At 45.5% G+C, this 17,038-nt stretch overlaps 1 protein-coding gene across 3 annotated transcripts in view; it reads left to right on the plus strand.

The window, feature by feature from the left end:
• LOC8029397 (POC1 centriolar protein homolog A) overlaps nt 1-17,038 on the plus strand; it is a 183,498-nt gene that overhangs the window by 17,982 nt on the left and 148,478 nt on the right. For 2 of the 3 annotated variants that reach the window (XM_042286892.1, XM_040498755.2), the window contains 3 exons: nt 7,775-7,859; nt 9,370-9,449; nt 10,572-10,663. In XM_042286892.1, the coding sequence (XP_042142826.1) occupies nt 7,775-7,859; nt 9,370-9,449; nt 10,572-10,663 (257 nt within the window). Of the gene's footprint in view, nt 1-7,466; nt 7,527-7,774; nt 7,860-9,369; nt 9,450-10,571; nt 10,664-17,038 lie in introns of those variants that run through there. The other variant, XM_042286893.1, reaches the window with a different exon arrangement.

The following is a 17,038-nucleotide window of genomic DNA, read 5'->3' on the forward strand; positions in this document are numbered from 1 at the left end:
AGCGGGAAAGCCGGCGGTCGCGTTGGCAAATACTTTGGCGTCGGGCCAAGTCGGGCGCCTTGTCAATTGCAAGCTCTTGCGCAACTTTCTTGTTTGGTGCGTAGATACATGCATCCGTGCACGGCGGGCTATCAATGCACTTGGGACGTACGCTCTGCAAACGTCTGTGTGGGACGTTCCAGCAAAGCTTTATTTACGCTTTGGCTTTGCCTAAAATATTGCACAACAGCGGTCGCGACGGGCGGGAAGAAGGAGCGGGTTCGCGGTGACCTTACTTCGGCGGAGACAGACTTTGACCTAACACTCCGCGGTTACGTTAACAAACTCCTATTTTGTTATCTCCATCGTTTTCTTTTCGCACGGATACACGACCACTTTGGGGTCGCTCACGGAGGAAATGCGTAAACAAAAAGAAGTGTCTTTCCCTCCTTCGTTTTACTTTGTCACGGACGTCCTCCAACTGTAAGGTCCGCGGCCACGTCATTCCGGTAGGATGAGTGTTCGCGGATTGCAGAGTCCGCGCTGGGGTATTTGAAGGGGTGGGCGATGACTCGGTGTTTTTTCGGAAATCGATATTGGCCCAAAAAATGGGGTGGGCGATGGCTCGGGGATGGGCGATGACTCGGGATATTACGGTAGTCACAAAAACGATTCGGTGCAAAACAAGTTAAACCAATCGTGATCAGTTATTATCATCCCCACAACAGGGGGTTGTCATGTGAGCATAGTGCATTCCTGATTGGCTGCTACTGCTTCAAAATGTCTCCAGAGTTGTTGGGGTTTCTCTACCAATTTGAGATGGGCCCAAACTCAAAAAATTTGTGTTCCAGTGCGAACAATTTGCCAGCAACCCTAAAATTACAGAGAAAATTGCCCAGTCTAAAGCGAGTCCCCAGGGCAATGTCCCTCGACGCTTGGTGTAAACCAGAAAACTTGCAAGAAAAATCCTTTTGCTTTTTTTTTTTTGACTAATGGTTTGCATAACTTTTATGGACCGAAGAGGTAGATACTGTATGGAGGGAACAGCGCAAAAAGGACGTAGGACGAGGTCGAAGAAACACACAGACAGGGCGCTGTGTGTCTGTGTGTTTCTTCGACCTCGTCCTACGTCCTTTTTGCAGTGTTCCCTCCAAACAGTATGTACCACCAACTAGCCCAAATACATGCCTTGCCGAAGAGGTAGAGTTGGTGTCGACGTGAGCTGGCCCAAATTAGTGCTAGCCAAAATGGTTCAAATGCCGGCATGCTAAGGTATGAAACTTACTGACATATTGCGACAATAGGAAATGCGGTAGTCCATTCCAACCCCCTTTTTAATAGTTTAATGCAGCGATTCTGAACAATTGATGTTTTGCGGAGCCCTTGTGGATCAGCAGAGATGACGGAGGACCCCATTCATGGTGGAGGGAAGGGGAAGGCATAGGTTAATTATGGTACTGATTTAATAAATGGATATAACTAAGGGCTAGTGTAAAGTAGACTTCTCTCATTGACACACACACGAGAAAAACTCACCCAAAAATTTTAACGATTCTTCTCAATCTAAAAAAAAAACATTATTATTGCTGTGCTCAACCGGGGAGCAAGGGGGGCGCTTGCCCCCCCAGTTCTCAGAGTGGGGGGGGCAAGGCATGGTGTTTTGCCCCCCCCCCCCCCCCCCCCTGAACGATGCCACTAGGCAGGGCAAACACTGGCCGGCGGCGCCCAAGGAATACCAAAGTCACTACCCCCCCCCCCCCCCCCCCCCACTCAAAAACAAGTTGGTACGCCATCCAGCTCAGAGCCACTAAATATATAAGCTTCGAAGTGATGCCATGTACCTCAGTCATCTTGGTGCTAAAGTCCCTGTTGAGAGCTATCTGTAGCTTTAACCTGAAACCCCGAGAAATGGCTTTCCGTCCTCCAGATATGCTAAGCACAGTCCACGAAAAAGCAAGACAATGTCACCTGGGCCTCCGGACACGGTACCATAATGCTTGGGAAGGGGAGATCATAACAATTGCCAATTGCACCCGGCCTAAACTAAGCGTCAAAATGGCGGCGCCCACAAGAATTACTCAGGGAATGGGTGCTGGTACTCTAACCATACTATTTACAGTGTAAACTCATAATAATACACCTTCGTAGTATACTTAGGATTTTAGTCTGTTGTAAAAGAGTATGCAGAATGCAGATGCTCTTACTACAGACTTTGAGGTTGATTATGACTGGAGTCTGTTCTAACTGGTGAGGCTGACAAAATGGGAATAGGAAAAAAAGCAGCATTTTTAAAACTTCCGAACTAAGAAAAACGCAGTGATTTTTTACAGAGCTGTACCGATGATCATCATGACGGCGCGCTTAGGGTCGTACGAGGCTCGAGAGGCGACATGCGCGATGACAGCACTTCGCAAAGTGGATGCCATCGCCACCGAACCAAAGCTGCATAACATTCGAAATAATGCCTAGTGTTGAAGAGTCCGCCATAATAGAATGGTGAACCACTTACAAACTCCCTAACATAGTTCATTATATCCGAATGTATGATATAACAGAATCTGTAATAAGCGAAGTTATTCAACGACCGTAGATAGGAAGACCAACCAAACCTGACAAACCGGTATGTTACAACCAACTGTCTGCTGCAACCAGATCTGTCGTAATGGGGTCATACTGTAGTGACTCTAGTCCAGCTCACATTGCCGCTGCCTGTAAGCGCATGACGACAATTTGCAGACTTTTAAAGGCCGACGTACAACCTCGGCTTTCTGCAGGGAAGATAACCCTCTTACCGCTCCCCTCTCCTAAGCTACGAGGGGGAGCCAGGTTGGGGCAAGGCAAAACGTGGAGAGGATGTAGGAAAGGAGGTGGTGGATAAAAGTGGAAAGCGCGAAATGTATGTCGGCCTTTAAGGCTGGTTGTGTTCGACAGCAACCAAGTGTGTTGTGCAGCCTCATAGAGCCTTACAATGGGAGATCATGCTGGAATGCTGGCACCATGCATCCATGAGGTAACGGCCTGAAACTGCATTTCATTAGTGTGATGGTTGTGCAGTACACTTGCGAGATCAAAAATGTACGTGCTATCTACGAGAAATTGTTAAACATTGTCAAAAGCTTTTCAAGCTGATGGTAAAAGAAGGTTGCACAAAAAAAGATGAAAAATGTATATCCCCAATGGTAAGTGTTCCTGATAGAAGCCAGTGGTGTTCTCTCGTCATGCGCGGGCATAAACCCCTAGGGTAAACAGAATTCCCGCAAACAAGAACCACAACAAAGAAAGCTATTCATAGAGTCGCTTCTCAACTATGTGAAGTCGGTGAACCTGACACAACACGCATCATCTCATCCCACCGTTCATCTTCTTCCCTCACCAGATAAGACATGACTCCAGTCAAGCTACCCTGGTTTTCCTTTCCTCTTCATAAAGTGGATTCTACTACTAGCACTACTAGGCGAGCACAGGGCTGCACAACGCATAGGAAACCAAACACAACCAGCCTTTCGAATCCCCGCAGCGTGTCAATCGAGCAAACGCCCTAAAACCGACACGAACATTGTGCCAAATCGATTGAGCAGACCCGAGCCACACGTGCCTTCAGGGGGGTGTCTCCTTCACCCACTTCCTCGACCAACCCGGCCCCGTCCTTGCCCGGAATGTAGGGCAGCTGAAAGCTCGTGGGATAGGTGCCTTCCCGGATCAAGGTGTCGATTGGGTTCACGCCGGCCGCCTTCACGCGGACGAGCACCTGGGCGACAATCGGCGGCCAAGTGTGTCAACGACATTTTTTAACCCTGGAGAGTGGGGAAACAGAAGTTGTCTGCTCCTTGCGCAGGCATTGCAATGATGTCAGAACGCTGAGCTTTTATTGGCCGATTTAAAAAATAGTGGGCAGATCTCAAGGCATCTAACATTGAGGTCTACCCACTATCTTTTCAATCAAAGCCAAACAGAACTTGACGTCGTTGTGATGTCACCGCAACTCCTCCGCAAGAAGCAGACGATTCGCTCTCCGCACAGTCAAAAGTGGGGTTCCGTGTTTTTGGGGTTAATTTCTCATAGAATTTGGGGGCGTTTCCTCAAGGTTCATTTACTCCCCGGTGTTTTTCGGTGTCAAAATATGGCTTTGAACAAAAAGATGGCTGCTTATCGGGGGCTGAAGGGAACCAGACGAGCAGGCAAAACATGCATGACCCAAATATTGGCAAAACTTTCCGGTATCAGTTAGTGAAGGCAGTGGGACATTGGGCATGGCTCACCAGAAAGAACCGGCCTTACGGAAATTTTGGTGGTGGTGGTGGTGGGGCTGCGTTTTGTATCAGCATAAAACAAAGCTTCAGATAAATTTTTATTCCCATGAAACTTTGGTTTCTTTTATTATAGAACAGCTTCGATTCTGGGTTTTCCGCGGTGTTTCCCGAATCGCATAAAATGGGTTTGAGGGTTAACAAATTTCGAGGTCTATTGGTATTGACCAAAAACACGGTGCCCTAGTTATAATGCAGGTAGTTGCATTCCAAATCCAGATGTCTGATTTAGCTTTAAGAGCATCACTGTAAACGCACAGTAGGTGTAGTGAAAATTTTCCTATTCCGTGGCACGTGATGGTCCAGCTGTGGAGTAAGAGCAGCATCAACTGTCATTTTATGTCGGAGGCATCACTGATGTATAGACTGCTTCTTAATTAAAACGGATTTGTTTCAAAAATTTGCTGTGAAAGGTACACTAATGCAGACTGTGCAGGCGAGTTGTACGGCCAGGGGGACGTAGCGTAGTGGGCTAATCTTTCTGATAAGTCGGATAATTAACTAAAATTTGATAATCAACTCTTTAATTAGTGAAAATAAACTTACAGTTCCAATTAAAAACATGCCGAGCTTTAGAAAAAAAACACTAAATTAGCAGTGGTGTCCAGTTCTCCTTTTGTCCTCGTCAGTCGCGTATCAACTTGTTTTTGAGTGGGGGAATCAAACCAGACCCCCCAGGGCCGGTGCCCTTGGTATCCCTTGGGTGCCGCCGGCCACTGTTTGCCTGCCCAGTGGCAGCTGTATCAGGGGGGTGCAAAACACATGCCTTGGCCCCCCCCCCCCCCTCCCCTCCCGTTGTGTGACCATAGCCTTTGTCTTCAAGCGCTAGTCTAAGACCCTGTACATATATTGCTTAATTGGAGGAGGCGAGTTAATACAATTTATGGATATCCATTGCAGCTTCTTCAATTTCAACTGTTTCTCTCCAAAAAAACAAACAGACAGTTGTCGCTTGACAGAGTTTCTCCTCCCCACCAGACGCAAGATAAACTATTTTACATACTAGTGACCCGGAAAACAAGGTTTCCATAGGAGCAGGTCGGAGGTCCCATCAAGAATACACAAACTCATCTCTGTAACGTCAGGCCGCGGTGGTGGCGCGTCGGACGCACTTCCGGTCCGGGGCTGTGGGCGGAAGTGCCCATGTGAGACGTGTATTCCTGCGTTGTTTTGAAAGGAACCAGACAAAAACCTGCCTTCTCGTCAAAATGCTGCGACTGGGGCTGTACCAGAAGTGTCGAGAAAGTTTGAAGGTCAGTTTTCATGTGCTCGGTTCGTCCGAGAACGCGGATATGTGCCGTGAAAAGGGAAAACCACATGCTGTCAGACCACGATTGCTTGGGCAAGAAGCATTTTGGGTTGAATTCATGGATACTTCTGGTCATCAAATTTATTTGTTTTGTTCCAAAATGAGCGCCGGAACATTGTCAAGTTGTACGAACCACCTGCGGGCTACGTTCAGTGCGTCTTCAAGTTCAAACGGCCGCCTGATCGTTCGAACTGTCGTCTGCTCTTTCAAACGTTTCTGCTTGTCGTCTGCATTTTTAGAGGACACCGGCCCGTAGACCAAACGTGGGCCTGGTACTTGCAATAAGAAGTAAGTGCAGGCCTCAAAAGACTTAAGTTTGAAGGTTGGTAAGCAGGCTGGACGTAAACAGTAGATACAAGGAGTGATCATTGTTACCAGTGGCCATCACCGACTTGTTATGCCTGATTCACTTGGTTAAAATCTGCTTGCGATTTTCGGTATCGACGTCGACACCTCAGCTACGGTTCACGCTTTTGCAGTCCGAGCGACGTCGCTACTGAAAATTGCGAGCGAAATCTCATCATATGAATCAGGCCTTAACTACATTCTGCGGCGTCTACGCGGAATGAATCGCCACATGTCAGATGATTCATGCGAAGTTTTGCGGTGTAACGAGCCTCGGTAATTTCGCTGACGCCGCTCAAGTAGTCAGACATCGTTAGGAGGACGTAGAATCAACAATTTCAACGCCAAAAAGAGTGCGGGGACTCACACCAACGCCAACAACATCGCATTTCAACGGTTTGTTTATGGGCAACGGCGAGCTTCTTGCCCACACCCCCATCGCGCATGCGCGGCGCCGGTGGCGTCCGCTAGGGGCGCTCCGGTTTGTTTGTAAACATGAGTTGGTGTATAGGCACAAATAAGACAAGAGAAACAATGAACGAATATCCCTTCTGTTCAAACTCATCAAACCCGTGCCAAATCTATGTGTACGATTTAAAACATTAGGCAACGAGTACTGCAGCATCTGGAGGACGTAGCCCGTTCTCGCGCGAGGCGTTGACCTAATGTCAACACAACAGCCCGCATATGCAGGCACCCTTCGCTTTATGTGTCTGTTTGTTCAGAAATTAAATGCACTCTAACGCTGTCGACAGTGCAACAGTTGATTACCAACCCAGCTGACTCCAGAAAAAAAATAAAATATAATTGTCAAAGAAATAGCAAATATATATAACACGCACGAACCTTGGTCACATTAGGTCGAGACATATAATACTGCAGTGGATACCTTTGAAAGGAAACACGATAGGAAGGAGAAAAACATGATACTTCAACACTGGGCAGTGCCACGCCTTTCTTTCGATTCTCAAGCAGTGCAGCGATTACAGAGGACCAAGCAGAAGACGAACTCGGTCGTCTGCTTTCCAACGATCAATTGCGAAAAGAAGCGCACCTTCCCTGGAGTCACTTTCGGAATGGGCACATGGCATTCTTGGAGCACTTGAGGACCGCCGAATTTGTTCACCTGGATCGCTCGCATTACCGACATGCTTGCAGCTGCTCGGGTAGTAGCGTAGGTAGTAGGCAACGTTAGTAGTAGGCATCCAGTTGGTGTAACAATGCTGAGCAGAAACGAAACATCAACACGGACATACAGCTGAGCTAAAAAAATAACTATCAAAACAACCGCTCACCGCTCTTCAAAACTTCAAAAAATTGACGTTTGCGGTCTCTTGCGTGCGTTGCGAGAAGCTTGCACACGCAAAATCAAACAAAAAATAAAATTTAAATTTCGTAGTTTAAACGCACAAGAAGTATTTTAGTTCAAGATAAAATTTATAAGTGTTAGTTAGATATAAATAAAGCGTTTTCTTAATGTCTTTGGCTAACAATGTCACTCATTCTTTGAAATCCGAAGCCAAGGCAAGCTCAGCCTTTCGGCAAATTTCAACTGACGGATTGTCGGAAGCCGGTTGTTTTGAACGGTAATAATTTAGTTCCTTGAGCTTTCGTGCCCTGTTTTTTTTTTTACGTTGCCTATATAAACTACTGCTTTTGTATGTTGGCGGTCCAGTGACAAAGCGATCCATTATTCTTGTTTTGTACAACACAGCGAGAAACTTCTTTTTTTGAATATAAGTCGGTAAAATGGATAGCGTGAACCGTTGGCAATTTTCAGCGTTAAAGCAGTGTTCTGAGAACTTTTTTAATTATTTATTTATTGCGTTTTCAGATGGAACCAGCGGTTGAACGCGAGTTTAGAGGATTCAAGGGGCATGTCACGGACCTACACTTCAGTCCTGATGGCAAACAACTTGGTAAGTTCAGTAGCTACCAGCGAAGTGCGAACCGGCAGCTGGGCCTGTTCCCACATGCAGCGCGATGCTGAATCAGTGCTTTAACCTGCGCCGAATTCAGCGCTTATTTAGCACTATTTTCACCCCTCCCCGCTGATGCTTCCCCGCAACTGTGAGGTAACTTGCCGCAGCGAGATTAATTTCATGAGGTGCCATGCTGGCGATAGAAAGCGCTCTTGGCGCCGAGCCTAGCTCTGTCTGCTGTTGCAGTAAGATGACTTTGAAGAAAGGCCGAAATTACGGTATTGGGACAAGCTCGGTGATTTGACGGTGCCCTTTGCACTCACCACGTTGACCTCAAACGGAAATATCTCACCCAAAATCATAAGCAGCGACATATACTTTCAGCGTCTCAAGTACGAAACATGAGATGGCACCACCGAAACCACTTACCTCTGCGGTACCAGCACTGTACTGGCAAGTGCTGCATCATCGCCAAAGTTGAATTCGAGGTTAGACGCTTAAAGATGGCTACCTGTTTCAAACTATCTGCAGACTGCAATGTCGCTTGTCACCGAGTGGTGTCAGTTAAACCACCCGCTGAATTCTCTGTACATTGCTTATGAATGACGCCCATATATTTCCTGGCCACTTACGCTGAAAAGTGTCCCGTGCATACTGACTCTGGATTTTATGGTACATACAACCTTAAAATCGCGAGAGATAGCCCCCCTAACATCAAGAGCAAATCGGATGAAAATACGGAGTGGGCTAACTTTCAGTGTACAATCAAGAAAAGTTTTAAAAAATTGCTATTTTTAGGTCGTGTCCCTTCCAAGCTTGTTATGGTGGCGAGGGGCAACGAAGCAAAGGTGACGGCACTTCCCAGTCAGCAACGTTCGCTTATATCCTGCCATAGCTAACTAGCCGTATTTACGCTGAGGCCATCATTGATCCCAACAGTACTATTACCAAGAGTGGACTATTTTTCGGTGTTTAAGAAAATATAGAAAATCAAGCCAAAAATAGGGGTGGGCTATCTCTTGGGGGTGGGGCATCTCTCGGGATTTTACGGTAGTAGTGATAACACAGCAAAAAACTAAAGGATCTAGAGAACAAACAGGCAGAGTGCTCAATGAGAACCAATGCTTTTTTTTAGCAATAGTTTCATTTTCTGGTTGTGTCACTAACCTAAGTAAAAAAAGATTAAGTCCAGCTTGTTGCAGAGTGTTACTAGCTGTACCTTTGTGTGGGGAAGGGAGATACTTAAGAGGTTGTGTATTATTTATCAAAATGTATTTGCTTGAAATGCAAGAAGCATCTTTTATTTCCTTCTGACAACCAAGTTTGGTAAGAACTACTTCGCACAGTGTACGAACTAGGTGAAAAATTTGTTGTTTTCTCCAGGTGCCGCGCAGTATCGGTCAGGTTTCTAGTGTATTGCATTGAGACTGACTCAAAATACAGTTATTATGATCTGTGCGAGACTGTTCCAGTGTTTGTAGCACTAATAGACTTTTGGCTTTGACAGTGGCGAGCGGAGCCGACCACCACCTCATGCTGTGGCACCTCAAAGAAGAAAAGCGAGCACTCAAGTTGGAGGGCCACAAGGTAGAATTTCGAGGATACACTTTCGTTCCAACAGCAACGACGCCCCTTCTAAACGAACTTGGGCTGAGTCAGCCTGGTTGAATGGAGCCAGTCCTAACTTTCTCTTGCCTAATCATACCTCATTTTACCTCATTTGAGCCAGCCTAGGCTAAGCACAGTGCACTGACCAAGTCAATGCAGAGCACAAGTTTGTCTGCTTTTTTTGTAGGGGTTGTGCCGATGTCAGAATGCCAAGCACCGATTGGCTTTGATTGAAGGATAGTGGGTAGACCTCAAACAAGCTGCCTTGAGGTCTACCGTGCCACATGACTTCAAGCTCTGTGCGTCGCTCTGCCCAACTGAAACTTGCCGTGACACATTCTGAGCTACGGATGGTCTCCGGTTGCTCATAGTGTCCAATGCGGTACATCGTAATGTAAAACAAAGTATAGGGGTCTTTGGTTTGTCGTGTTTGTTCTACTGGTTGGGCATGCTCCATCTATCTCGTTATGAACCTAAAATTGCCATTTGTGAGCACTTATTCTTAACTTTGTTATGCTATGTTGTCAAGGTTATTGTAGTTTGTGCGGCTCTGTGAAAGCTATACTTGTGCAAGCGAAAGAGACGCGCGAGGAAGCCACATGCTCATGCAGCACTGTGGAAACCATGCTAGCCTTAACAATGTTGCACAAGGAAGTTGACGCCAGGTATAGTCCACACAAAGTGCTCGTAAAATCGGGGGAAAATTATGTTGAAAATAAAGCAGTGGTATAGCTGGATTGGGTGTACTGCATCTGTGTTCATCTCGCTAAAATACTCAAATTGAAATTTGTGATCACCTGTAATCAACTTTGCTATTGTACGTTGTCAAGGCTAGTGTAGTTTCTGCATTGCTTGCACGAGTGCAAGCAAACGACATGCAAGATGAAGCCACATGCTTATGTAACAGTCTGTTGCTGCAGCCACAGAAACTACACTAGCAGTCTTGACAACATAGCACAAAAAAGTTGACGCCGAGTATAGTCACACAAGTAGTGCTGGTGGAATTGGAGAAAATTTATGTTAAACATAGAATGATGGTGTAGTGGCACTTCACAGTCTCAGCAGGTTAGAATGTGACGCTCCTTCGACGTCTTCTTTCAGGACAGCGTGTTCGCGGTTCGGTTTGCGCCCTCCGGCCAGTGCCTGGCGTCTGCGTCACGTGACACGACCGTCCGCTTCTGGATCACAAACACGTGAGTTGCAGTTTGTTTGTGCGTCTTTGCGTCCGTCAAACATTGTGCTAGTGGCTTTGCCATTTTCTTTTTACAAGCTTTTTTTTTTTATATAGTCCAGCTGTACTTGGTGATGAACAAAGTTAGTTCCATTTAGTTAGATGCTCCTTTTTAAAGACTGTGTGCGATGCAGGCAAAAGTTCAGAAACCTTATGCACACATCGGTCTCCTATATCTTGATGCATCTCACGTCGTATACACACCAAGTCAACTCAGACATCATGCCACTGTGGTGGTGTTGTCAGCACTGCTCATGCACGGCTGCTTTGTCCTATACAAATTTAGTTTGTGCGCATGCGCAGTGCCCACACTATGTGTGGACAAATCCGGGCTTGTTTGTAAACAATGCGTTGGTTTATGACAGTATGCTAGAGAAGAAGCATAACGTTTCAGACATCACAATGTTAATAGCATGCTGGAAGTAGAGAACAAGTGTCTCAATTGTATCAGTCCTCACGTTATCCTCATTAAAATGAGGAGCATTAACTACCAGTCATGGGAAACCGTGGGGGGTCGGTGGGCTAGCGCACACCAGCTTCGAGCATGTGGAGCAAAAACTCGTGTTGCAGAACCCAGGGATCCTGGGTTCAATCCCTACCCCTGCCCGTTTCAATCTGGGTGAGCATCGTACCGGTGTGCGGTCGTGTATCACTACTGCGTGGTGCACGTTAAAGACCCCAGGCTAGCAGTTGTACTGCACTGGCTAAATTTCTCATCTACAGCTGGGAGATGAGTCGCCCGTTGAGGCAGACTAAGTTTTAGGCTATATAAACACACCCCAAATATGGGAAACCATAATCCAAACATTTTATTTGGTTTTGTTTTGTTTGACATACAATGAACCCGGAGATCTTGGAAGGTGACATACTGTAAAGTCGAAAAGTAAGAATGGTCGCTTGTAAGGTTTGAAAGCAGAAGGGTAACATGGTAGGTTGGGCCCTTGTGTCAAGCTTCGCTGCTTAAATTTGCATCGGTGCACATCCGTAAAGCTTCACCGCTTTGCTCTGGCACACGTGCATAAGGATTCACTGCTTTACACCAGCTTCTTGGAGGAATAGCTGATGCAGGAAAGCATTTCGGTTTCCTCTGTGGGTCCGGAAGTTTGCTGGGATGAGCGCTTGATATTTCCTTTGCCTATATTTTGAACATTTCAAAAGTAGGGGCGGGGGTGCTATTGTAACATGGGTGGATGCCCTGTATTGTACGCTACTATGCTGAAGTTTCGTCGACTGGTACCTAACTATTGGATACATATCACAGACCTGCACATTATGTGGTTTAGATAATATTCAACAGTAAAATCAGAATGTTGAATACATGTATGCCGATGGTGAAAGGATGTTGCCATAGCATTTTTTAGGCTCTGCTGCTTTCATTGTTGATTCTTGCATACAACTGAGAGTGGATTGGTGTGTATGTAGTTTGCTTTACTTTAGGCAGTTTATTTGACAATGTTGTGAAGTTTCTTTCCTTTAAGCAGTTTATTCAACAATATGTGTCAGGGAGTATAAAAACCTGATCATGTTGCACGCATTGTGTTTTATTTGTTTGGACAGCAGCAAATTTCACATGCCAAGTATGTGGACTTATCTGACTGTCACAAAGACATCGAGGGAAATTACTTTAAAATATTGATTAAGTACTTACCTGGTATTGGTGGCGCGGAACAATTTTACCTGGTTCATTCGGCTGTTTATGGAATAACGTCCTTGGAGGAGTTTTCTCGAAGCAAGTTGCCACAAAAACTTGGCGGAATTGAACTTGGGTCTGCTGTATGCAAAGCGGAGGTGTCACCACGGAGCTATGCCACCAGTGTTAACAACCCTCTCTATACTTAAGGTTTTTTTGTAGTACCCAATGCCCACTGCCTGCACTCTCTTGAAAAAATAAATAGCCGATAACAAAATGCCGTTGTAGCAATGTCAATGCCAAGGGCCAGAGCCGGGAAACGGGCTTTCACTAGTGATGCAAAACTATCGATAAATTGACTATCGATACTATCGATAGTTTTGGAAAAACTATCGATAGTGTCGCAGAACTATCGTTAGTCGACTACCGATAGTACTATCGATAGTTTTTCGATAGTCGACTATCGATAGTCGACCATCGATAGCTTTTCGATAGTCGACTATCGATAGTACTATCGATAGTTTTTCGATAGTCGACTATCGATAGTACTATCGATAGTTTTTAGATAGTCGACTATCGATAGTTTTTTTTACTACCGATAGTCAGATTTTTGGCGGCTATGGAGACTATCGATAGTACTATTGATAGTTTTGCACCACTACTAGAGCGAACACAGTTGCCACACCGCCACTCGCCTGACCTTCCTCCTCTTTTCACCCAAACTCCCGTCTTCGTCATCATTGAAAGCTGAACCAAAGTTGGGATAGTAAGTTCTTGGGCTAGTTGGTGTCCGATTTGAAAAAAAAAAAAGCAAGAAAAAGAAAAAAAGGGAGCGACGCAAACTGCTAGTGTCGGAAAACTATCGATAGTAAACTGTCGACAGTACTATCGATAGGTTTACGATTGTCGACTATCAATAGTTTTCCGATAGTCGATTAACAATATTTTTCCGATAGTCGACTATCGATAGTACTATCGATAGTTTTTTTGATAGTCGACTATCGATAGTCGACTATCGATACTACTATTGATAGTTTTCCGATAGTCGACTATCGATAGTACTATCGATAGTTTTTTTTACTATCGATAGTCGGATTTCTGGCGACTATCGATACTATCGATAGTACTATCGATAGTTTTGCACCACTAGCTTTCACGCGTTCCGGAACAAAAAGGAAACAAGTGTGTCGGGAACATAATGGATCATTTGTCTATTTTGTTCCGAACGCTTCTGTTCACGCACCCCACGGTGCATGAATGCGACTCCGACGTGGCTCATCACCGTGACCATACTTTGGATTAATGCAGAACTGCTCAATTGATCTTTTTTTTTTTTATAGTTAAGTCATTTTGGAGAACCTGGTGTGTACAGACGTCTGAAGATTGGATGGAGTACTTAGTAAAGATTCGTCGTCGTTCGCTTTATCGTCTGAAAGAAAAATGCGGCGGCACTCAAAGCTTGCAGGAAGAACTAAGCGACGGCTGACCTCTCACCGAGGGCTGGTACGCAAAGTTCTGCGCGGGTGTGACGAGCGCATCGACAGCACTTGTAATGCGGAGCGCAAGTACGTCTGCTTCTTTTGTGAGGGTTGTGTTGACGTCAGAATGCCGAGCTCCGATTGGCTCTGATTGAAAGACAGCGGGTGGACCCCAAGGCCGTTTACTCTAAGGTCTACCCACTATCCTTTGATCAGAGCCAGCCGGAGCTCGGCGTCCTGACGTTCCTGCAACCGCTGCAAAAGGAGCAGATGGATTTGCGCTGTGCATCGTTTGCGAGAGAACGCACTGGTATCATCTACTATGTAACACTTCCGACTTGCGTATAACAGACAGGGGGTTTTTGCAGCGTTTGCGGGATGAAATCTATGCATAATCTACGAGAGATGGTCTCTTGTCGTGTTGTCGGAATTATTGGAAGTGTTCCGGGGCCACCTGGTGGATGGTGCCAGTGCGTTTTCTCGTTGTAAGCGGTTACGAGGGAGTGTGCCATGCGCTAGAGCATGCTCAAAGGTAAATTTGTGAACCGACCTTAGTTTTTTCCCGACCATGTATAAAAAAGAAAGCCAACTTGTGTGACTTTTTTTTTTTAGAGCGCAGCTCTTAGGTGCTTGTTTCCGGCTTGAGCGGCTTCGCCGTCGGCAGGGATGGGCAGTATTTCAAATACAAGTATTTGAAATACGTATTTCAAATACTTTCTGTATTTTGCATTTGTATTTAATTACAAATTGGGTAATGTATTTGACGTGTGTATTTAAATACTAATACGTGGTTATTTCAAATACAATTGTAATTACATACAATTTTGTGGGTGAAAATACATGTTTTTATACATGTGGATGTAAGATATAAGGTCTGTTCGATTCGCCTGAACTGGCTGAACTAGTTCAGCAGTGCAGGAACTGGTGCATTCGATTCAACCAGAAGTTGCACGGCCGCTGCACCGGCGCGTTCGATTCATCCCAATTCTGAACGAGTTCGGACCCAGTTTCTCAAATTCTTGCACCGGCTCCGGAGTCAGTTCAACGTCGGTGCAGAAGCAGACGACAAGAGCAGACGGCGAAAGCAGACGACGCTCCTTGTCCGTCTCTGCTCGCGGTACCATTTTTCGCAGCCCTTGCTCAAATGTCTGCGATGTTTAACAATAACGCCGATACGGAGGTTGCATTTCCTTTCATTTATGATAATAACGTACCCGCGGTGAACTCGGAATTGAAATCATAACCGAGGGTAGGAATTTGCTTGATTATGATATTCTGAAAGCGTTTGAGGCACCTGCTTACGTAGGTCTGGCTCCCTGTAGTAAGTGTTAAAATATTGGCTCACGTAAATTTTTTTTTTTTTTTTACATATGCTATGTGGGGACCCACAGTGTTGATATTCTTCCTTACAAACACGGGGAAAGGTATTGCACTTTGATAGTACCTGCCCTTAGTTACTCTTCGATGCATACTGACCACTCCGATACATCGCAGAGGTCTGGGATTTAGTACATTGGCCCTCGCATGCCCCGTAGCTGAGCATAATACTGCATGCTTTGTCCGCTGGTATTTGTGGACGACCACTAACTGGCCTGGGGAAAGCGCCGAGAATCGGCATTGGCTTGGTAGTTCCACGCAGGTCATTCTTGGGAATCAGATAAATGGTTCAGCTTGACGCCAAAGTTACGGTTGATAACTGTCTTGGCCAAAACGCTCTCGTTGGGCCTTCGTCTTTGAGGTGGCCACTACAGACCGCGCACTGCTGCCAGCGATTCCCGACTCAAAATCATTCTGATGCCGCGAAACTATCGTCGAAATGTGAAACTCGAAAGACTTGGAATGAATCTACTATTGCTAAAAGAATGTGATAGACACGAACACTTACGGAAACGACACGAACCAAACGGCCGTTAAAAATGGAGACAGAAACACATTTCGTGCAGAAAACGTTTTAGTACTCTCGAATGAAATATATATTCACAGAAAAGATTCTGATATTATACTTTACAACTAAGGAAACACGATGGTCTCATCAAACCGCGACTAATTAAATGTAGCATACGACGTGGCGTGGAGAAACAAGAGCAAACAAAATGCAGACGATCACAGCGCCGGCACTAGCGCGGCGGCTGCACTGGTTGTGCGCCGCCGCTGCACGACTCCTGTACTCGTCTGAACTCGGACAGAACTAGTTCAGAACTTTGTGGCCGAATCGAACAGACCTAAAATCTCCATCCTTTATTCAGCCATGGGGCTTTTTTTTTCTTTCTCCTCCGGCTTTATTTTAAAGGCACTGTCCACAGCAGGAAGAAAACTACGTTCTGCACTGAATGCAGTGTCTCTCAATCAAGCACAAGCGTTTAGTGACTTTGTGATTACGGTGCTAGTCCAGGGCAAGAATAGTCACGAAATCGACGTTCACAGGCAGACTGCCTAAATAAGTGCCTGTGAAAACTTGTGATGCTTTCCAGCCTGATTTCCATCCATATTTTCCCCTGGAACATTCTAAATGTGTGGGTCGTCCAGATTTTCGTAACTGGTGCGAGTTGCAACAATAAAAAAATATCTAGCTAGTGCTGCACGTCTTGGTCGTCTCGGTTCTTTGTTGGTCTATACCAAAATGTAATCGACAAAAAAAGCTGCTTGAAGATCTGTACTTTTTTCACTTATTACGTCCAAGCTGATTACATTTTTTGTGATTATATTTCTATTACGCTACTAGAGCCTCGCACACTAACTCCCGAGTGTGCGATGCAAAATTAAAATGAGATACCTAGAAACCCGTTGTGCCCTGAAGTCGCTGACGCAAATTTTGAAGAATGTATTTGGAAAAGTATTTGGAGAAGTCCAAATACACTTGGTTGTATTTGTATCTTGTATTTAAATACGTTTTTGGAAATGTAATTAAATTTGTAATTAAATACATATTTGACGAAGTATTTTGTATTTGTATTTCGATACATATTTGCATGTATTTTGCCCATCCCTGGCCGTCGGCATAACTGCCCGTTGCATTATAAGCCAACTCATGTTTACAAACAAACCGGAGCGCCCCTAGCGGACGCTACCGGCGCCGCGCATGCGCGGTGGATGGTGGGTAAGAAGCTCGCCATTGCCCATAAACAAACCATTGAATTGAATTGTTGCCGGCGTTGGTCTGAGCCTCCGTGCTCTTTTTCGCGTTGTAATTCTTGATTCTACGTCCTCCTAACAATGTCTGACTACTTCA

The sequence above is a fragment of the Ixodes scapularis genome, unplaced genomic scaffold, assembly GCF_016920785.2.
Source record: "Ixodes scapularis isolate PalLabHiFi unplaced genomic scaffold, ASM1692078v2 PGA_scaffold8__174_contigs__length_109621045, whole genome shotgun sequence".
NCBI classification, from domain to species: Eukaryota; Metazoa; Arthropoda; class Arachnida; order Ixodida; family Ixodidae; genus Ixodes; species Ixodes scapularis.